Genomic DNA, 22,506 nt, shown 5'->3' with positions numbered 1-22,506 from the left:
CATGAAAAATCAAATAAGCACTAATACAATTGTAATGGGGGACCCGAATACACCACTGTCACAAATAGATCTGACAAAAAATTAACAATGGAATTTTAGAACTTAACTAAACTTTTGAACAAATGGACTCAGATGTCTACAGAGTGTTCCACTCCACAACATCAGATTACACATCCTTCTCAGCTACACATAGGATGTTCTCCAAAACATACCACATACTAGCCCACAGAACATAAATATATTCAAAGTAAGTTATTCCATGCATATTATCACACTCTAGTACAATGAAATTGGAAATCAATGGCAAAAGAAGCCACAAGAACTTCATAAATTAAATAACATTCTCCTGGATAACCAATGGGTCACAGATGAAATTGAAAAAGAAACTAGGCAGTTTCTACAATTAAACAGTGATGCCAACACCACATAACAGAACTCATAGACACAATGAATGCAGCCCTAAAAGGGAAATTTATAGTGGTAAATTCCCATACCAGGAGAACAGAGCAAGCTCAAATAATGTTATGTTGAACCTCAAACTTCTAGAAAAACAAGAGCAAATCAAACAAAAACCCACACAAGAGAGGAAACTATAAAGATCAGAGCAGAAATTAACGCAATAGAGACTAAGAAAATAATACAAAGAGTCAATGTGTCAGAGTCATTTCTTTAAAAGATTAAATAAAATCAACAAACTCTTGGCCAACCTTATCAAAAAGAAAGGAAGGAAGGAAGGAAGGAAGGAAGAAAGAACTAAAATTCATGAAATTAGAAATGAAAAGAAATACAATCACAATGGATCCTGCAGAAATCTAGCAGATCATCAATTCCTACTTCAAGAAATTGTATTCTAGGGCTGGGGATTTAGCTCAGCAGCATAAGGACCTGCCTTGCAAGCAGGCAGTCGTGAGTTCAATCCCCAGTACTGATTTAAAAAAAAAGAAATTGTATTCTAATAAAATACAGAGCACAGCAGAAATGGACAAATTCCTAGATACATATGAATTACTAAAACCTGAATCAAGAAAATATAAAAACTCTAACTAAACCAATATAAGTCAATGAAATTGAAGATGTAATTAAAACCCTACCAAAAAAGAAAAGCACAGGTCCTGATGGATTCACTGCTGAATTCTACAAGAAATTTAGAAAAGATTTAATGCCACTACTTTTTGAACTCTTTTTTTTTTTTTTTTTTTTTTTTTTGTCTTTTTCAGTGGTTAAAGTGTGATGCAAAGTTTGGATTCTGAGGTTTATAGAACCTCACCATTTGACAACTCCAGAACTATATTTACTTATTTTTTTTTTTTTTGGTCTTTTTCCTTTTTATTGGTACCGGGGATCGAACTAACGACTGCTTGCTTGCAAGGCAGGCGCTTATGCCGCTGAGCTAAATCCCCAGCCCCACTTTTTGAACTCTTTAATGAAATTGAAAATTGAAAGGGAAGCAATCCTCCTAACTTCATCCTTAAAAGCAAGCATTACCCTAATACCAGAGAAGGGTCTAACCAAAAGAGAACTACAGGCCAATCTCCCTAATGAACATAGATGCAACAATTCTCAATAAACATATTGGCAAACAGAAATCAGCAAAGCTTTAATAAACTGATGCTGGAAAAACTGGATGTCCACAGGCTGAACACTAAAACTAGACCCGTATCTTTCACCATACACTAAAATTGAAATGGATCAAAGATCTAAATATTAAAATAGAAACATTAAATCTGCTGGAAGATAGAATATGGAGAACTCTTGAAGATACTGTTGTAGGTAAAAATTTATGAACAAAACTTCAATTGCATGGGAACTATCAAATAACTAGGATCTCATCTTATTAAAAAGCTTTAGCAGCCAGGGATTTAGCTCAGCAGCGTAAGTGCCTCCCTGGCAAGTGTGAGGTAATAAGTTTGATTCTCGGTACAAAAAAAAAAAGAAAGAAAAAAAGCTTTAGCACAGAAAGAGAAATCACCAACAGAGTGAAGAGACAAACCAACAGTGTGGGAAAAATTTTGCCAGCTGTTCCTCAAAGGATAATATGTAGAATATATAAAGAACTAAAAAAAAGACACCCCAAATTTAAAGACCCAATCTAAAAATGGGCATTTGAGATGAATATGCACTTCTTAGATGAAGAAGTACAAACTGCAAATAAATATATGAAAAAGAGGCCAATATCTCTGGTCATTCAAAAGATGCAAATTAAAATATCACTGAAATTCCATCTCACCCAGAACGAATGACTATTATCAAGAAATCACCCAATAACAAATGCTGCCAGGGCTGAGGAAAAAGAGATCCTTCACTGTTGGTGGGAGTGTAGACTAGAGCAACCAATATAAAAATCAATGTGGAGATTCCTCAAAAACTAGGATTAGAGATCCTTTTGATCCAACTAATCACCTTCTTGATAGCTTCCAGGAAGAATTAAAAGCATCATGCCACAGAGATATATGTGCACCATGTTTATACAGGCACAGTTTCTAACCACTAAACCTTGGAAACAACCCAAAAGTCCATCAACCAATGAATGGATAAAGACAATGTAGTTCTTTTATGCAATCACGTGCTGCTCAACCATAAACAAGGATAATCTTGAAATATTTCTAGGTAAAAAGTTGTACCTTGAGAATATACTCTAAGGTGAAATGCATTGGACATGTGTAAATACTGCCTTGTTTCTCTGCTGTAAGAAACTGAAAATGTAAATAAGGACTAAAATGTATAGTACATACTATGAAACAGAGAGCAAATTTTCATCCCAGGATATAGCTCAGTAGTACAACACCTGCCTAACAAGCATGAAGTCGTGACTTCAATACCTGGTACCAGAAAAGGGGAAAAAAAGAGAGAGGAATAAATGTACAAATGAGAAGGGGCAATTGAAGGAGTAAGAAAGAGAAAAGAAAAGAAAAGAAAAATATGGAAACAAAGCTTTTGTAAATAGAAAAGGGTTTGAAGGGAGGGCAGGGGAATAGGAAAAAATGAAAAATTGAGATATATCATGTACAGATTACAAATTCCCTATGATGAACGTGATTGTCATGTAAACCTATAATGTATCAATAAACTTAATTTAAAATGTAAAAAATTGAGAGTGTGATTTACTAATCAAGAGTAAAATAATCTTCCGTGTTTAAATCTCAGTATCTGTCCTGATAGGAAACTGGTATCACATAATCCGAACCTGAAGAAAAAGCTGTAACAGACCTGTTAGCAACGTTCACTGAGTATCTGAGCAGCAACCAGACAGGAGAGGTCTAAAGTGCAGTGACGGAGCTCTGCCCTGGTGGAAACTTTGGCATTTTTGTAGTTTTTTTTCCTATAGATGTCAACTAACTCTACTGCTTTAGAGCTGTGGTAAATTTTTCCTCTTCTTGGGAGACAGCGGTCGCCACACCACATAGAGTGGTTCTCACGTGGTTGTGACGTACCATACAGAGAGGATGAGCCTTAAGGAAATCTGAGTTCAGTCCATGCAGTATTTTTTACTTCTCTACGTCTTCTGAACCAGCTGTCTAAAGCCAACTACCTAGGGCAAGTGCTTGAAGAATGTCTCTGGGAAAGAGCTCCTGTCTCACAGGGAGGCGGCCAGTTCCTCAGTGTGTGGTGATGATAGATCACAACCCCCAGCACAAACCTGTGCTCACGTTGCCTGTTACAAAAAACACGTCTTCACTGGGGCTGCTCAGAGGCTTGACATTTAAGGCCCTGAAAACACTGCTAAGCGGCTGCTTCTGGCCACACATGTGCTGTGCGAATGAAGCAGAGTGACGGCTGTCAGGTACTGCAGAGAAGCCCAGTAGGTCAGGTTCCCCCGGAGGAATCTTGGGAGGTTGCAGTAACGGGAGACGCCTGCACACGGATGCCTTCTCTCTGATTTCACAGCCTGAGTATCAGACCCACTTTCCATTTGACCTCTCCTCATTTGATTGTCCCACTGAGTCACACCTTGCTTTTTCAATTCTAGTTTGCTTGTTTAGTACTGGAGATTGCTCCTTCCACTGAGCTACATCCTCAGCTTTTTTTTTAGACAAAAGTTGCCCAGGCTGGACTCAAACTTGCTCACCTCCTGGAGTGCTGCGATTACAGCACACACCACCCTGTCTTAGATTCTTGCCCACCTTTCCCATATCCTTCTACCCAATCTTCACATGACTACTCTTTCATTTTATTGTAGCCTGTACTTTTCAGATGCCACCTCCAACATGCACTTATTGTTTAGAGAAAGATGGGATCAGTTGGCTGGGTGTAGTAGTATGTGCCTGTAATCTCTGCATTTAGGAGGCTGAGGCAGGAGGGTCACTGTGAGTGTGAAGCCAGGAGGGCTGCAGAGTGAATTCAAGATCACCTGAACTAGAGAGAAGAAGGAGGAGAAGAAGAGGAGGAGGAAAGAACAGGAGAAGAGAGGAGGAGAGGAGGGAGAGGGAGAAGAAGAAATGAGGAAGAAAAGGAAGAAAAAAAGAGGATCTTTCTTAGCTACTCAAGAATCTCTCACTTTCCTGAAGGGGAGACTTACCTTTATACCTAATCCAAATTCAAAGAGTAACACTTGGCTTCCTAGTCAGTCACTATTTACTGATTCATAAACTGTGTTAAGATCAATAAACAAAATAAACATAGAAGAATATCAAATAGTATCATAAAAGGCTCAATATATAAGGGTAAGGAGAAAAAAGCAACAAATAAAACTGTATCTACAACATTCCTTCCCCTCTGCTTTGTTTTTACTAAATAATAACCCTTTGAAATGTCACCATATGTCTTTTCATATCTGACACCCACAATTAAAGGGGGAAAAGTTTATTTTGCTCACAGTTTATAGAAGTTTCAGTCCAGAATTAGCTGACTCCAAGATAAGGCAGCTTCACAGAGGAGAAACAGTTCATAGCAGGCAGAAAGTGGCAAAGTAAGAAGGGGTTTTAGCATCTTCCTGCTCCTTTTATTTTATCTAGACTACTTAGGGCAGTTAGTACTCACAACCCTAATCCTAGTGCCCTTGAGCCTAGCGTTGCACCAGGAATCAACCCCAGTGTCACACACTCTAGACCAGCCACCTCTGAAAAAGCCCCACCTATGATTGCATGAGGTTTGGGGGTACATCTAGACATAAGCTGCATCACCCTGGTACTTTGTCTAAGTGGAATTACCAATGAGATTAGAGATAGAATTATACAAGACTCTTATATGTGAGTATTTTATTTCTGTATGTTTGACAATAACACTCAATAATATTCATTATATTAGAGCATTATATGAATTAACTTATTTAATTTTCATAACAACTCAGAAAGCAGAACCCATTTTACCCCCAAGAAAATTGAGGCATGAAGAGACCAAATAATATACCCAAAATTACTGGAATGGTTTAGATCTACAATGCTCATCAAAGACTCAAGTGTAAAGGCTTGTTTCTCAGACAGGTGTGACTGGGAGGTGGCAGGAAACTGTAACACCCAGTAGGAGGTCTTCAGTTATCCAGGGGCACAGCCTTGATAGGATATTAGGACCCCAGCTCCTTCCTTCTCCTTTTCACTTTTTCTTTGGCGGGAGGGGCTACTAGGAATCGAACTCAGGACTCTGTACTTGCTAGGCAGGTGCTTATAGTGCTGAGTCATATCCTTTTCACTTTCTGGTCATGCAGAGAGCACTTGTGTTCCACCATTTGTTGTTGGCCTGATATATATGCTGCCTCAGCACAGGACTGTAGCAATGGAGCCAACTAATCCTCAACTGAAACCTCCAAAACTGGAAGTCAAAATAAATGTGTACTCTTTATAACTTGATTATACCAGGTATTTTGTTTTAGTAACATAAAGTTAACAATTACCTAGTAGGTAGGTCACAGTCAGATTCAGAACCAGCAAACTTGTTCCAGAATTAAGAATGACTTCATTGGCTACTACTTGCTGCCTCTCAAGTACATACTGTGTTATAATACACGTGTAACGATGTGGCTTAAAATAAAGTATATTTACTTATAAAGAAAGAAAAGAGAATTTAGGAAAAAGAAATGTTAACTACGATAGCCAAGGAGAGAGACGAAGCAAGGAGAAAGTATGAATGTTTTAGGAGTCAGGGAGGGCTGGGCGTGTAGCTCACTTGCCTAGTGTATGGGAGGCCCAGGGTGCTGATCCCCAGCACCTAAAAGGAAGGAGTCAGGGGAGATGCTGTGTGACCCACACTTTACCTCTCTAGAGTTGTCTCCTCTACCATAAAATGAAATGTTCTACAGAAATATTTACTGCAGAATATCAACAGCTGGCATAAAGGCTCATATTCTATGCATCATTATTTCTAGCTTGGTCATTATGTTATTAATCTACATGTCAATTTGTTAATTAGTAACAAATCTGTTATTAATGGTAAATTTGTTGCCTTTGTGCTTTGCTTTATGTTTTACAGCCAGTGGGTTTCACAAAGCAAATGCACATGATTCCTACATGAATGAGAGTTGAGATAATTTTTGTTTTTTTGTTTGTTTGTTTGTTTGTTTGTTTTTGTCTTTTTCCTTTTTATTGGTACTGGGGACCGAACTCACGACTGCCTGCTTGCAAGGCAGGCGCTTATGCCGCTGAGCTAAATCCCCAGCCCCGATAATTTTTGTTAAAGACAAAGAAATGATGCAGAAACAGTCAGAATTTAAAATGGTCTGGCTGATGCCCAACTCCCAAGGACAGCAACCAAATCATTCAAACTTAAGAGTCCTCAGTTGATGGAAATCAATGATAATCAATGATAATTGTGGCATAGATATGTAATCAACAAAATGGATCAATTTTCCAGATGTGTCTATCTGGTGGGTATGGTGGCATAGGCCTGTAATATTAGCATTTGAGAGGCTGAGGCAGGAGGATGGCTATGAGTTCGAGGCCAACTTCAGCTACATAGTGAGTTTAAAGCCAACCTCAACTGTATAGTGAGACTCTGTCTCAAAACGAAACAAAGTAAAATAAATATGTCTATCTGTAAGCCCCCAGAATTTAAAGTCATGAATTGCTAGGTTGAAAAGGTCCAATGGTCAAATGAACATGATCATACAACATGACTCCTTTGGTGAAATTTCAGAAAGCAGTAAGAGAATCCTAGATTTGTTTAGAGACAAAAAATAGATTTCCTGCAATTAAAAATCAGAACTGTCACTGAACTTTTCAGCAACTTTGGACATTAGAAAACAAGGTATCAGTGCCTTCAGAAATTTGAGGGAATTAATTTCCAACTAGACTCTTATAATCAAGTAAAGCAGCGAGTGAGTGTGAGAGTAAAATAAAGATATTTTCAGAGCTGAGTGACAGCTACACGCCTGTCATTGGGAGGCTGAGGCAGGATGATCCCCATCAAGTTCGAGGCCAGCTTGGGCTACATAGTGAATTCAAGCCCAGACTGAATTACAAGTGAGACTCTGTCTCAGAAAAACAAACAAAGCAAAGATATTTTCAGGCATGCAGAATATAAAAACTTTACTTCCCATAATTCTTTCTCAAGAAGCAAGTTGGAGGTTTGCCTGTGCTACCAGTGAGTTCCAGGTCAGCCTGAATACCAAAGTGAGACCTTGTCTCAAAAGAAGCCAGAAAAAGTTATAACCATAGAATCAAATATATCTATCTATAAATTATCTCAACTAAATGAACCCAAGAAATAGAGGTGTAGAAAATTTAGCAGTAGCTCAGAAAAAGTTTTAGGGGACAGGGGATTTAGCTCAGCAGCATAAGTGCTGCCTTGCAAGTATGGGGTTGTAAGTTTGATCCCTGGTACAAAAAAAAAAAATTGGATAACTGTGATATGCTTATTTCATGCTGCAGACCATTATCTTCATAAACAATTTGAACCTTTTCTTCTCTTGAAATTTATAACTTGAATTTCAGACAATTCTTTTTTATAATAACAATAAAAATGACAAGATACAGATTCACTAAGATCAATTTTTAACAGTCTGTCTTTTCAATAACAAAACGAGCCAGTTAAGGCTCTTTAATTCTAGAGAAACACAGTGATTAGATTCAAAGAGAGAAATTTTATTTAAAGATATATTTGGATTTTAAGCTTCTCAAAATGGAACTATATTTATGGGTGAAGACATAAACTTACTAAACAAAGTCTGCTTTTTTTCTTCCAAGACTGTAAGTCTTGAGGCTTTTAAATTTTCCAATGATGTTACCAATGTGTAAAATTGGTGTAAGGATTCAAAGTTCAGGAACTGTGGGTGTGTAAAGAATTATGATTCTTAAAAGGCACCAACATTTGCTGATGAAAGTATTTGAAATAGTAGCACTGTCTATCCCAAATTAAGCATTCTTAACTAAAATCTGAAACTAAGCAAGGAAATAAAGGGCTATCTGTAGTTAATACTGAGAAATTTAGGGTTCATACAAAACTACCTTTATTTTAAGTGTAGTTTGATCATTAGGAAAAAAATATCACATACCACAAACCAAATATCCAAGCCACATTTTTTCTTAACACGGTAGGTTTTTCCAAGCTTACCACTTAACAGTGGTCAAGCCAAAAATAAACCCATGAGGCTTTTTCTAAGCAAATTTAACAGCACACCAACCCCAGCCCAAGGAGAGCCCAGCTCAGCTTTTGGCCCAAGAGCCTCTCCTAGGAGCTCACACCCACATTCTCCCCCTCCTAATTAGAAAGCTAATCAGTGTTCCAAATTTAAATGCTAAGTGCAGAAGGAGATCTGGTTTCACTCCAGACTTACTTGAACATGCAATACTGTCCAGGGGTAGGGCCCTTACTATGGGAAGAGCTGGGGATGCATGACTGTTTGGGCCATCTGACTTGCTGGAGGGCAGGGTTTCCTCTCATTTGAGAGAAAAGACCGGTTGTGCAAATTGCAAACTTGGAAAACAAAATAATGTTTTAAAAAATCATGCCTTGGGCTTGCATGCAGGTATCTTTTTATAAATTTAATTATCACTATGGTGACAGGAGAGGACACAAGAAGCCCCCCTCGAGAACTGCTTCTTGGTTTCAGCTAGGCCATCCTCTCAATTGTGCAGGGCGACTTCTTCAGTTACCATGGCAACCAAAATTAGAAGGGCTTTTGCAACACTAACAGAAACCATCTTTTGAAGCACTTCTGTGAATCATGATGATGCAAGCTTGTGTGACACATTTTTAAAAAAAACAAATTACCATAAACAAATATTCGTTTAAGATTCTCATTTGAAATCTTAATTCGAACACATCGCGACCCCCCTCCGCGTTTTGTTTGTTTCCCTTTTAAGATTCTCGCGGCCTGCAGCGCAAACGCAATTTGTTTAATTTCCAAACGGGTCTGAATTACACGGGTGAGAGCTTAGAGTGTGATTCATTCGCTCTTATTTTGAAACGGGATGAGGAGGGCAGTGGGGGAGGGTGGTCTAACAGAGCCCTCTTGTCTACGAAACTGGAGAGAGAAGGGGAAAAGAGAGAGGGCAAGAGAATAGCGGAGGAGAAGGAAGGAGGAAAAGAACACAGAGGCTGCACCTGGGCGCCCTGCTTGGGGCGGAGAGCTCCTTCGGCTACGGCTTGACCTGTGCATCTGCCTCGACGTGTGCAGCACGCGGATGCTGACGGAAATCGGCATTTTTAAAGATTCCATTGTGACCCTTTCCTCGGCATCTCGAGTCCGCGAGCTGCTAATATTTATGTACTTTGTCGTCTTTCAAAGGAAGCGTCTTTCTGCGGGGAGCGTCGTAGTGTGGGGTGTGGAGAGGGCGAGATGTCCCTTCCCCGAGGTCAGCCCGGCCCGCGCGTGGGGAGGTCACGCGGGGCCTCGGCTCTCAGGACCAACCAGCACCTTGAGCTGGCGCCCGGGCACCGGCCCGGCTTGTGCGCAGCTGGGCGCCGGGCCGTACCCTCGGCTCACGCGTGGGGACGCAACGCCCGCCGGGCCGCCCCACGCGGGATGCACACACGCACACGGGCCGGGGGCCGGCGCAGGTCGGCCTGCGGTGGAGGGTCGGGGTCGCCCGGGGAGCGCTAACCTCTCCCCGCCGCCCGTCGCCCGGACGGGACTCGGGTCCGGGAAGAGGGGCGCCCCCCGGCGGGCCCGGGTCCGCGGGTCGCTTACCTCCGGCTGCGCGGGTCGGGGCGCCGGGTCGGGTCGCGCCGAGGCTGCGCGCTGTCAGCGGCGGCCGGTCCCACGCACGCAGCGCGGGCAAACCCCGCCTCGGCCCTCCGCGGCCGCCGGGAACCGGGCGCCCCGCAGCGTCCCCGAAGGACCAATCGGGAGCGGGGGGCTGGCCCGGGGGGCGGGGGAGCCCGGGGGCGCGGGGACGCCGGTCCGGACCCCGCCGTCCGGTTGCTATGACGACCAGGAGGCAGGCGGAGGGCGGGAGGGGTGCGGCGCGGGGACACCCTTTGCGGGCCCGCGGGGCGGGGGCCGGGCCTGCGGGGAGGGGAGCCGCCAAGGCGCGGGGACGGGGCGCGCAGCCGGACTTAGAGCCTCCCTCGGCTGAGCCGCTCAGCTCCTGAGCCCGCTCTCCTTGTCCTTGGGGGACCGCGAGCCGGTCCGTAATCCTCCCGGGACCGGGTTTCCAGCAGCGGGCGGCAGCTCCTCGGGGTGAGTCCGGCAGGGCCTCGGCCTGCAGGCGGACGCGCTGAGGTCTCCGGCTGGATGCCTCCCTGGCACGCGTCGGCCTGGGCGCGCGCGCTGTCGCTTAATGACTCCCTAATCTGCCTCCCCAACGCTGTGACCTCTGCCTCATGGCAGACGCCAAATATTTTGCCAGTTACAGATAAGGAAACCAAGTCACTGGATTGAAGTGTAGACATGGGCACGGTATTCACAGAATACAAAAATTTAAGCCCTTCGTTTTACGGAAGGCTAAACAGTGCAAAGAAGTCAGTTAACTTAAGACTCACACCGCCAGGACTAGACACCTTACATGGAAGCTCTGTGATCAGTCTTTCTGCCTCCTTGTGCAGTCCTGTGTTCGTGATTGGCAGGGCAATATTTACAAGAACAATAGTGCTGAAGAGAAAAATAAGTCTAAAATCCTTTCATGGTAGAAATTAGGGAACCCCAAAAGCTTTCCTTTGCTGTTTACCAGGCACTGTAATAAATACTTTTGGTGGTCGAAGAAACTGAGACCTAGGGTGGGTACATGGCTTGTTAAATGATCCACAGCTGTAGAACTTTGGTGCTGGCTCACTTAGACTTCACATCTCTGCTGCGTCTTTCTGTGATTAAAGGGGTCAGGAACAGACAGAGCAAGGAACAAAACCTTGGACAGCTCCATGCACTGGCCATTGATAGGAGGAAAAAACCCCTGAAAATGATGGCTTCTTTGGTTTACGAGAGTGCTCATTTTTAGGGTCTGGGCACTCTATAAGAATCGGATGTCTATAAGGGAAAGAAAAGAGGATGCTCATTTTAAAATAATTATTTAGCTGGATTTGGTGGTGCACACTTGTAATCCCAGTATTTAGGAGATCACTGAGAGTTCAAGGTCTGGGCTACGAAGCGAGTTTAAACCACCTTGTCTCAACAAGTGAATAAAAAAAGAACCTAACTGGCCATAGTGACACATTCCTGTAATTTCAGCGTGTTGGGAGGCCAAAGCAGAAGGATCACAATTTGTCATCTCTCCTGTACAATTTAGCAAGAACTTGTATCGAAATAAAAACTAAAAAAAAGGAACTGGAGATATAGTTCAGTGCGAAGGTCCTGGGTGCAACGCTCAATACCAGTAAGTAAATACTTTTAAAATAGCATATGGCATTAGTCTATTTCTAAGGCAATAAAATACAGGGTAAAATGTTGCTTATTATTTAAAAATATGAAAGCTCCCTTGAATTCTACAATATAATACTCAATAAAATTTCATAGGAAAATTGCTTAGAAACCAAATTCAAGCTCCCAGCCTGACACGAATCTTTGTGCATCATGAACTTAGAGGAAGGGAAATTTTCAGTTGCATTAAGTCATTTCTGCATTTGCCAGGTTCCACTTGCCTGAGCCCCATTTCTCTTTATCCATGAAGCCAGAGCCAGCTCCTTTCAAGTCAGAACCTGTCCTTCATGCCTTCCCTGCCTTGGAGGCCTGGGACCATGGAAGACTGACTTTGCACTAAATTCTATTCACTTGGGAAAAGTGTTGATTTTTCTCCTAGAAGGGGTGTTTGTCAATAGATGGGTTGCAATGTAACAATACAGAAGTTAAAAATTCTTTTTTCTTTATTTTTTTATTTTAAAGCCAGTCAAATTTAGCAGTGGGGGGGGTGGTATACCAACTTTAGTGACACTAATGTTAATAAGTTCTGATAACCCACTGCCATCGGGCCAGCCATAATTCTTATTTTTTTCCAGGCATGCTGGCACATCCCTCTAATCCCAGCTACTCCAGAGGCAGAGACAAGAGGATCAAGTTTGATCTACCTCAAAAAAGAAAACAAACAAAATCTTGTTTTGAGTAGTGAAGAAATATTTTCCACGTATTAAATGAAAGCAAAAATTCCCAGATTTGTAATATATATATATTATATATATTTTATACATAGTACATACATAAAATGGTTTTTTTTTCTTTTTTTCCGGTACCAGGGATCGAACTCACAACTGCCTGCTTGCAAGGCAGGTGCTTATGCCACTGAGCTAAATCCCCAGCCCCTATGAAATGGTTTTTTAGAAATGTTTTAAATTATTAAGTGTCAGAGAAATATTTCCCAAAACAATTTATGACATCATAAAGCCTTTAAGATAGTGCAAATAGTTCAATGACTATTGGAAAGCTCATTAAAATTTACTTTTCTAAACCTGACTCTCCTATGTACTTGATCTTGCTTTGAAAGCTAGTGACAATGATTAAATGTTTGGACTTTTTGGACCCACGATTTAGCTCAGTGAGAAGTGCCTGCCTGACAAGTCAAGGTCAGGAGTTGGACTTCTGAGTCATAGTTACAGCTTGATTTCTAGCTGTTCTTTACTATCTGTATGACACTTTTGATGTCAAATATTTTTTAGGTTGTTTCCTTATATGTAATCTGGGAGTTCTAAGAATTAATGAGATTCCTGTTTCTGGTAAACAGTAAGTAATTTTCCTAATCTGGGGTCAATAATCTTGGAATCATTGATTCCTTAGGAGAATCTCCCATGGAAAATGTGTTTATGCTCTTTTCATTATAATGTAGGATTATTCGGGACCCAGAGATGGTTAAAATTTCCTCTACCAAGTTTATGGTGCTAGTCAAGAAGACAAAAATTTTGCTCATTTACTGGTCATTAAATTACCTGGTACACTTTATACGTACTGAATGTGAACTTGCCCATTCCTGGGGAGTCCTTAACCCCTAGTATTCCTTCCTCTTTTCTCAAAGAGCAGTATTTGACAAATCTTAGAAAAGCATACAGACCAAAGTTTGGTTTTTGTTAAAAAAAAAAGACACTGCAAAAATAAAGACTACATTGCTATAGAGTCTATAACTCAAAGTGGCATAACTTATGTCATGATATTTTTATCTTTCTAGGATCTGAATGCTACATAAATCTGATAATTCATGTCTTTTCAACAATTCAGAAATATTTTCAATGTCTTTGAGAAGGACCTGTCCTAGTTTGGGCTGTGATAGATTTTCATAGCTTGAGAATTACAAACAACAAATATTTACTTACTGCAGTTCTGGAAGTCTGAAATGAGGGTGCTCATGTGGGTCAGGGCTTCTTAGCAGTTTGCAGACTGTAATCTTCAAATGGCAGAGGGCAGAGCAAGAGAATTTGCTGGAATCTCTTATAATGGCATTAATTCTACTCATTAGATTAGCTCTCCTCTCCTGCACTATCACTTAAAGCCCTTACCTCCTAATACCATTAGGAGTTAGGATTTCGACATATGTGTGTGTAAACATTTAGTGCATGATAAATCCCCCAAGTTTTATTTTTCAGTAATTCCTGCTGGACAATCATGTGCGTCGTCTCATCTCGCCTTGTGTTCTATAGATTTTTACCTTCTGTGCAACATTCTAGGCAATTGCTTCAGGTCTTTCATTTTGTTAATTCAGCACTAGGCCAACGGATTTAGTTTAAATGGAATTATTTATCTGCAACTAGTATTTATCAAAATCTCGTTTTCCTTAACTTTATAGGAATCGTTTAAGAATACATCTCATGTTGACCAAATATTGGAGCAAGGAGGCAGAAAGAGTACGAGTTTGAGCCTAGTCTAGGTAACTTAAAAAATTCTCTCTCAAAGCACAACAAAAAGGGTTGGGGATGTAGCTTAGTGTGAAGACCTTGTGTTCAATCCCATCTCTCTCTCTCTCTCTCTCTCTCTCACACACACACACACACACACACACACACACACACACACACACACACACGAAGGTAGGAAGGAGAGAGGGAAGGAGAAAAAAAGACCGCAGTAATTTTCATTATAAGGTTGTATTTATTTATTTTTTGTACTGGGGATCAAACTCATGACCTCACACTTGCCAGGCAGGTACTTATGCCATTGAGCTACATCCCCAGCCCTTTCAGTTTTTTGACACAGGGTCTCGCTAGGTGGTTCAGGCTGGCCTTGGGCTCACTTCGTAGCCCAGCCTGGTCTCAAACTAGCAATGATCCTTCTGCCTCAGCCTCTCAAATGCTGGGATTATAGGAGTGTCTCACCACGCCCAGCATCATTATAAGGTTTTAAATTGCTTAAGTTTTCACTGTAGTAGGAACTATACTCCAAATTTTAATTGAACAGAAAGCCAAGTATGGCAACCAGTGTGGCACCTTTGTATTTTTGAGACAGGGTTTCACTATGCACCATGGCGAAGAGGCAGGAAGACCTGTACTATTTTACAGGGCCTGTGTCTTCTCTTTGGCTGTGTTCAGTCACTTTGATCTGCTAGGATAAGTTCCTGTTATTCTTTAGGCAAAACAACATCATCTTATACACTCTCATTTAATCAGTTCAGATGCTCTGGGTTCTGAAATCTAAAGATTGTAAAATATATTTAAATTTAAAAAACTTATTAAAGTCACATTGCCAAGAACGGCATTTGAAGTGAGGGAGCATTTTGAATGCAATTAATGGCAATACTTTCTACTGTATGAAACATTCGTATTTTTTATTGCAATCTAGGTGCACCTTTTATTTTTTAAATTAATCAGTACCAGGGATCAAACTCACGACCGCATGCTTGCAAGGCAGGCGCTTATGCCACTAAGATAAATCCCCAGCCCCAGTGCAGCTTTTTAGAATTTAGAACCACAGGCAAAAAGGTGAGGAAGCCTGCAAAAGACAACTCTCAGAAGAGCAGCTGCTGTGTATGTGGCAGCCTCAGGACAAGGGGACAGTAAAAGATGGCTTGCTGTATCTTGCCAGGTTTCTGGACCTTATTTCTCCTTGCACTCCCAAACCTGTGAAAGGCTAATATGGACCCCAAAAAGAACATGGATGTCTGTTCTATGAAAAAGAGCTCAGAGAGGCACTATTTTAGTGATCAGAAGCATAGTCTGGGGGAGGCAGGGTCTAGCTCCCTCAGTTCAAATACTGGCTCAACTCACGATTCTGTCTCCATTCTTGCATTTCCTCCATTTATTAAAGCTAGTAATTTGGTAGAAATTACAAGGTAGGGATTGCTTCAGTTGAATGTTACATTAGGTTGTAGGAAAGGCAAAGAGAAAAAGATCAACTTCACATTCTGCCTTCCTACTTACTATGCCAGAAAGGATTAAGGAAATAAAGCATAGGATAGAAAACTTAAAACTCAGTGTGATGGCAGGCTCTGCACTTACAGTTTTAAAGCAAAACATTTCCAGGGCTGGGGATTTAGCTCATCGGCATAAATGCCTGCCTTGCAAGCAGGCAGTTGTGAATTTGATCCCTGATACCGATAAAAATGAAAAAGACAAAAAAAAAAAAAAAAAAAAAAAAAAAAAAAAAAAAAAAAAGGCAAAACATTTCCAAGGCTCCAACTATAAAAGATCTTTTTAAATTGGTGTTGGTGAGACTTTGACAGTTTAACTCATTCTCATTTATTTCCTTTATGACAAATATTCAGAGCTAACAGATTCAGAGTGCATCTTTCTCTTCAAATATAATTAAGGAAAGCCTAGTGTTAAAATTCCAAAGCTACCGGGGCTGGAGATTTAGCTCAGCGACATGAGCACCCGCCTTGGAAGCAGGCAGTCGTGAGTTTGATCCCTGGTACCGATAAAAAGGAAAAAGACCAAACAAACAAACAAACAAAAAATCCAAAGCTACCAATTTTCTCCAACAGTCAGGCTAAACTTTCAAGTATTTACTTTTTTTTGTCTGTTTTTTATTGGTACTGGGGATCAAATACTTATCATTTTGGGTGTCAGTTGTAAAACAGATTTTCAGTTGAATCCCTTAATAACCATTTGTTTAAAATCATCAACCCACATTTTACTTCCTACTAAGCTTGTTGATTTATTCATCATATAAAATGGAGTCTAGCTGTCTTTTATGGGCCATCCTAATCCTGAAATCTAATTCCTACTTGAACACAGAACTGAAGCTAATTTTCAAGAAAATATTTTTACATTCAGTAATGTATAAGGATAATAGCCTTTTAAAAATCAGTAAGGGCCTTCTGTTTTAGAATCTATCCAAGATTTCTGCCTTTGAAATGTATTGCTATTAGTTGTTTTTCTTTGCATGAATGGTTAATGTGGTATAATAAAAATATTTGGCCTTTTGTCATTGATTCAGAGCAAATTCCTAAAATCTGATAATAATGCCTTTTGGCCTTACCAATTTATGCTGATTTACTGATAAGAGGCCTTAGCTTCAAGAGGGGTTATACTACCACAGGAATCAACCAAGATGACAACTATCAATCTGGCCCACTGTGAGATCGCTGGGGGAAAGCAAAGGGCTGGAAACTGACTTCAGTTACTAAAATAAAGTTTAATCCACTTAGATTATAAATTGGTCAACAGTCAACATACAGGGAGAGTAAATCAGAGACAACATAGAAGCTCTGACCACCACCTACTGTACACTCTCACCTTATACATCTCATCCGTTTATTCTTGAATTACATCCTCTTTAATAAAACTATAATTGTTTAGTATTGGGCCATTATCAAACTTGGGGGCTATGGGAGACCCCAAATTTGTAGTTGGCTGAACATTAGCATCTGCAGTCATTTGTGGCTGGGCCTAAAGTGGCAACAGTTTTGTGGTCCTGAGCACTTAATCTATTAATTCTAGGTAGCATTCAAATTGAAGTGCTGAGCAGCCACATGATCTCTGAAAACTGCTGTTCAAACACCAGAGTGGGAGACAGACTTTCCTATGACAAGCACCACACTCCACTGCTCAACTGCCACACTGTAGAGACTTACCTTAAAACCCCAGTAAGGATAGTTAGAAAACAGTGTATGAACAAATAACCCAATTCAGTAGTTGGAGCAGAGAGATACACAATTTTTTTTTTTTTTTTTGGTACTGGGAACTGAACCCAGGACCTTGCACTTGCCAGGCAGGCTCTGTACTGAGCTAGTGCCTGGCCCTACAATTTACAAAAGTTGATGATGATATATATGTATAAATAGATAGATAGATAGATAGACACATACATTGCTTTGCAAACCACACAGTGCTATTCAAACCAGTGGCTTATCAGTGGGTCAATCTCCTCTCCTTTTCCAAATTCACTGGCATTCACAGCATACTGACAGCCTTATTTATACCTTTTGGGAAAAGGAAAATGAGAATATCTACTCCTTAAAACTGCCTTAAAAGACTTTTGATGTGCCTTTGCTCTTGATCCTTGTGGTCACATCTCTTCAGAAAGGATTATGTTTTTTTAAAAAAAAAAGAGGATTATGTTTAAAAATAAACCCTGTTTCATACCTTGGCTTAAAGGTAGAGTATGAGCTATTTTCAGCATTCAAAATCAAACATACTAGCTAGCAATTTACACATTTGAGATCACTGTCTTCTAAGGGTGATTAAAAAAAAATTGTAACTCAGTAGCATAGCTATCCTAAGGCAAAATGAAAGTTCAATGAGGCTCAATTTTATTAGTATTTTCTAACAAAAAATAGAAATGAGCTTTGCAGTAGGTGCTTAATTGCCAACACAACTGGAAGTATTCAGACACTTGACTGTAAAATAAAAGCACATCTTATTCCTGATATACCAAAATTTGTGACTACTCCAATTATGTAAAGCCATTTAAATGTAGTTCATAAATGTGCTACCAATTAACATCAGGATTACCAAAAAGAGGTTAGAAGTTAGCTGAACTGATTTTTCAACACACTGGTAAGTGGAGAAAATATCATTTAAATAAATTGGTTCAACTAAAACAGTTCTAATTGCTATTGTGCCCACCCTCTGAAAATGAAAAGAACACCGATTTCTTCCTTGTTTTGAAATGATTTTAGGGGTTGGAGGTGTATACTGAGAATTTCATACCTCAAAAGATGGAAATGATAGCATGATGCAAAAAGATACAAGAAATCTCTCATAACTTTCAGATAATTAAAGAGTCATGAACACAAAGTTTTAAAGTTTACTTTAAAAATGTAAACATCTCCCAATATTTAATAGGTAAAGAAAATAGCATATTGATTAATTTTATCTGGTTATGTTTTATTTTCAAAGTAATACTGATTAAAAATATTTACACATCTACTTTTAAATCCACAGTTTTAGCACTCTTATTTGTATGGCTTTAAAAGTTATAGCACAAGATCTTTACATTAAGGGTTGGGGGGGGGGAAGACTCAAAACAAAGCCTGATATATTATGTACATGTCTTTCTCTGTACTTTATTTTAAATACATTAATTTTTAAATGATGCACATTTTTTTTCATCTGGTGGTAAAACATTAGTGCAACTTTTCTTCAAAATAAAGTTTACCACAGATGTAAATAAATTTTTCCCAATCGAAAAATGGCCCTTCAGCTGCCGTTAAATAAAATTTTTCAAACTAACTTAAATGAAAAAGAACTGGTGGTTATCATTATAAGCAAAAATATGAAGTACTTATAGCATCCTTTACACTGTTCTTTCCAACACAAACCTAGAAAGAACCAGAGATGCTTTATAGAAGTTTAGTTGCTTTTGAAAGGCACATGGGTGTGAATTTTTAAAAAAACATTCTAGACATTGTGCCCCCACCACTCTGTCTCTGTGCAGAGATGGCATCTGTGACTAACTGGGGTAGACAAGAATGTTGTTCAAGCTGAAGAAAGCCAGAGCCAAAACTTAACTGCACAGTAACAATGCACTTTTCTTCATGCAGCCTTGTGTTTCCTATATATTCAATTTTGTCATGCATTAGAATACATAAGGTTGTATTCTAATGATTGTATAGTATGGAAAAAAATTTAAGGAAGGACATCACTTAGGGAAGAGAAAAGAGAGAGAACCCTAACCACAATGAAAATAAGATACATTCGTACCCAACAATGTAAGAAGAATATAATCCATTTAAATTTCCAGAAATATACTTCTCAAAACTTCATTTATGAGAAAGATCCCTCCTCTGTGGTATTACCTGGGGGGAGGGTCATCGGTTTGTTTCCATAGAAAATAGTTTAGCACAACAGGAAATAGTTTGACTTTGGTCCATGTGTCTGGTAGCTTAAGGACAGTTACACTGCCCCTACTCAGTTCAAAACCCAACATGTAAATTTAAAAATATATTCATTTGTTATTTCATTCTAAGACTGGCATAGCTGTTCTGTCTTCACTCTCTGTCTTTTCAGCTTGGGAATCCACTGTTGGTTTGGTCTTTAAACCCTCAGCACCTTCCAGATCTTCCCCAGCAGTCTCAGTACCATCTGCTTGGTTAGGCTCACTCTCCTCTTGGTTCATGATTCCAGGGGTCACGTGATCCAAGTCTGCTTCCAAAAGCTCAGTTTGTACTTCCACTGGCATCTGATTTACCCGTTCAACATGCAACTCCTCGACATGTACTTCCGTGCCTTCTTCAGTCTGAATTCGACCCACTTCTAGATAGCTCACTTGGACCTGCTCTGGAAGCTCACTCATGTGTGAATCATGTACTTGGCCATCCTGGAGCAGATCTGGATGGACTTGTTCCACAGTCACTTGTGCCGAATCCACCTGAACTTGAAGCAGTGGTAACATATGCACCTTCCCAACCTGTTCTATAATAGTCATTGATGTCACTGGTTCAGTTTGCACTCGTGTTTCTACTGAAAGGACTTCTTCAGTTATCAGACGTTCTGAAATGTTGTGAGATTCATTCAGATGCCTCCTAAATTCATTTCCTTGCATAAACCACAAGTCACACAGAGTGCAATGGTTGGGTTTATCCCCAGTATGTATTACCAAGTGATCTTTGAATTGGTCCCAACTATTAAACACACTGTTACAGACCTGAAATAATCAAATATATGTTAACATGCTAACATTCAAACTGAAGGAAATGTGAGTACAATTTTTCTCTGTAACACACTGATACTAGGTTGAAAACCATTCTGAATACAGTACTACAACATAATCCGGTCCAAACTATTTCATATTTCTTTGCTTTATTTGATCTTTTAGCTGATTCACCGAATACATTCTAGGAAACATTTCAATACTGCCCTTATTATTTAGGTATCATATAAAATCTTAAATTATAAAGTAACTAAATTGTACTTTCTCCTATAATTTCGACATTTAGAACTGTTACAGTATTTGGTATAAAAACAATAATCATGGAAGAAGTTAGTCTGTCTTCCCTGTGCTCCCAAATTCAAATGACTGCTTAATAGTTAAGAGTAACCAGGTTCAAATACCTAATATTCAGGACACAATTTTTATTGACATTGGTGCTATCTAGGGTTGAATACAAAAAATCATTCTCCTCTCCCTTGTTAAATTAATACAATGTTTTTACTTTCATTTCTTTTGAAATCATTGACTCCGTACTTTGTGTTTCTTGACTTTAAACGGAGTTGTGTCTTGGTAAAGTCAGAAACACCATCAGACAAAACTACACTTAGTGAATCTAACCTACATTTAGCACAACAGTACCCTGAAAAAAAAAAAGTATCAGTTGTTTACCCTCAAGAAAGCACAGCTGACCAGAAGCCATGGCTCACTGATGCTGCCCATCAGTAATGATAGGTAGTACCTGCTACCTATCACTACTAGTCAGGAAACGATTCAGTTACAATTTAAAGCATGGTTTCTAACTGAATGTTTACTACTTTTGTACTATTGTAAAGGGCAAAAGTCCTGTGTTGAACCATGCTAAGTCAGGAACCGTTACCTTTCAAGCTTAATGACTATAACAGTCTTCACTCCATACATACCTGACATTCGTAAAGCTTCTTCCTCCCTTTTTTTGCTCCCACTCCGGTTTGGCAAGCAGTAAGGTGACATTTCAGAGTGCTATTTCTAGCAAACCGTTCATGACAATTTGGACACTCAAAAGGTTTTTCACCTATTATAAGACATTGGACAAATCAAGAAATATAGCAAATGTTCTTTTTTGTAACAATTTTTTTTGTAGTAGTGGAAATTACAAAACTTTGTGCATGTTAGGCAAGCATTTTTAATATGTTCTTAAGAGAAAAAAATACACGCTTATAATTTAGTTATTCTCACCATATCCAAAAGACTTCTCTGAAGATGGCAGTATGGTTTACTGGTTAACTGTAAATCAATTCTGGTGAAGATAAGAGCATTTAGATCTTAGCCAAGCATCGTGGTAACAAGCCTGCAATCCTAGCACTCAGAGGAAGGCTGAAGCAAGAGGATTGCTGAGCTTGAGGTCAGCTGAGCTGGAGGTCAGCCTGAAGTACACAGTGAGAAAGTTGCAAAAAACCAAAACCAAAACCAAACAAAGCCCCCAAACAAGATATTTAAGATCTGTGAGTTCTGTTCTATATGTGTACCCAGGAGGCTGAGGCAAGAGAACTGTGAGTGTGAGGACAGTTTAGGCTACACTGCAAACTTAAGACTAGCCTAAGTCACATAGGGATACTGTCCCCAAAAAATCCAACAACAACAAAAACAAAGGTCAGGGTATGAAAGCAAAATACATGAAAATAAACTCAATGCATGGGAATTCTGTTGTAGAAGATAGCCACAGAAAATAATGTGCTATAGCAACACAAAAGGAGGGAGCAATTCTACCTGGAATCCAATGACAGAAGGAAAGCACGCGCACACACACACACACAAACCAACAACGATAACAAAGGTTTACTACACGCAGAGGCACAGAAGTATAAAACATGCTGCATAAAAGTAGTAGGCTGGGAGAAATAAATTGATTCCCAGATCTCTGGCTTAAAATGTCAATAAAGAACCAGGATTCAGGAATCCAAGGTTTGGAGTGCAGTATGCTGGGAAAGATTATGGATTTCGTTTTGTTAAAGTCAAGGTATTCAGAGCAGGGCAGTGCCCGGTAGATAACTGCACAGACAATTCCGGAGCCAAATCTGATACACAGATGTAGGGTTATTTTCAGTACAAGATATAATGCAGCCATGGATAAAATTAGTTTGAGTATGTTATAAGAAAATCGGACTAGAACCTTGTGAAACATCAAGTTAAGAGAAGGTAGGAGCACTAGAAAT

The 22,506-nt window shown here is 39.8% G+C and overlaps 2 protein-coding genes and 1 long non-coding RNA gene across 9 annotated transcripts in view; 1 reads left to right on the top strand and 2 right to left on the bottom strand.

The window, feature by feature from the left end:
* Nim1k (NIM1 serine/threonine protein kinase) overlaps positions 1 to 10,387 on the bottom strand; it is a 59,482-nt gene extending 49,095 nt beyond the window's left edge. Inside the window, exon 1 of one of the 2 annotated variants that reach the window (XM_063258123.1) lies at positions 10,061 to 10,387. The gene's annotated coding sequence lies outside the window, so the exon portion shown is untranslated. Of the gene's footprint in view, positions 1 to 9,474; positions 9,639 to 10,060 lie in introns of those variants that run through there. The other variant, XM_003470199.5, reaches the window with a different exon arrangement.
* LOC134478083 (uncharacterized) lies at positions 10,381 to 17,949 on the top strand. The gene is made up of 3 exons (XR_010050454.1): positions 10,381 to 10,552; positions 11,537 to 11,681; positions 12,301 to 17,949. It is a non-coding gene; the product is annotated as an uncharacterized LOC134478083 (long non-coding RNA).
* A 579-nt stretch (positions 17,950 to 18,528) lies between these two features.
* The window catches only part of Znf131 (zinc finger protein 131), a 32,517-nt gene continuing 28,539 nt past the window's right edge, over positions 18,529 to 22,506 (bottom strand). For all 6 annotated transcript variants that reach the window (XM_005003783.4, XM_003470200.5, XM_005003782.4 and 3 more), the window contains 2 exons: positions 21,235 to 21,365; positions 18,529 to 20,308 (listed from right to left, as the gene is read on the bottom strand). In XM_005003783.4, the coding sequence (XP_005003840.2) occupies positions 19,622 to 20,308; positions 21,235 to 21,365 (818 nt within the window). In that variant the 3' untranslated portion in view covers positions 18,529 to 19,621. The remainder of the gene's footprint in view (positions 20,309 to 21,234; positions 21,366 to 22,506) is intronic.

This window comes from Cavia porcellus, unplaced genomic scaffold (genome assembly GCF_034190915.1).
Source record: "Cavia porcellus strain 051 isolate PalLab524CR breed Dunkin Hartley unplaced genomic scaffold, mCavPor4.1 scaffold_11, whole genome shotgun sequence".
Classification (NCBI taxonomy): Eukaryota; Metazoa; Chordata; class Mammalia; order Rodentia; family Caviidae; genus Cavia; species Cavia porcellus.
Note: the sequence above shows the minus strand (reverse complement) of the source record. Positions and strands in the feature narration are given on the sequence as shown.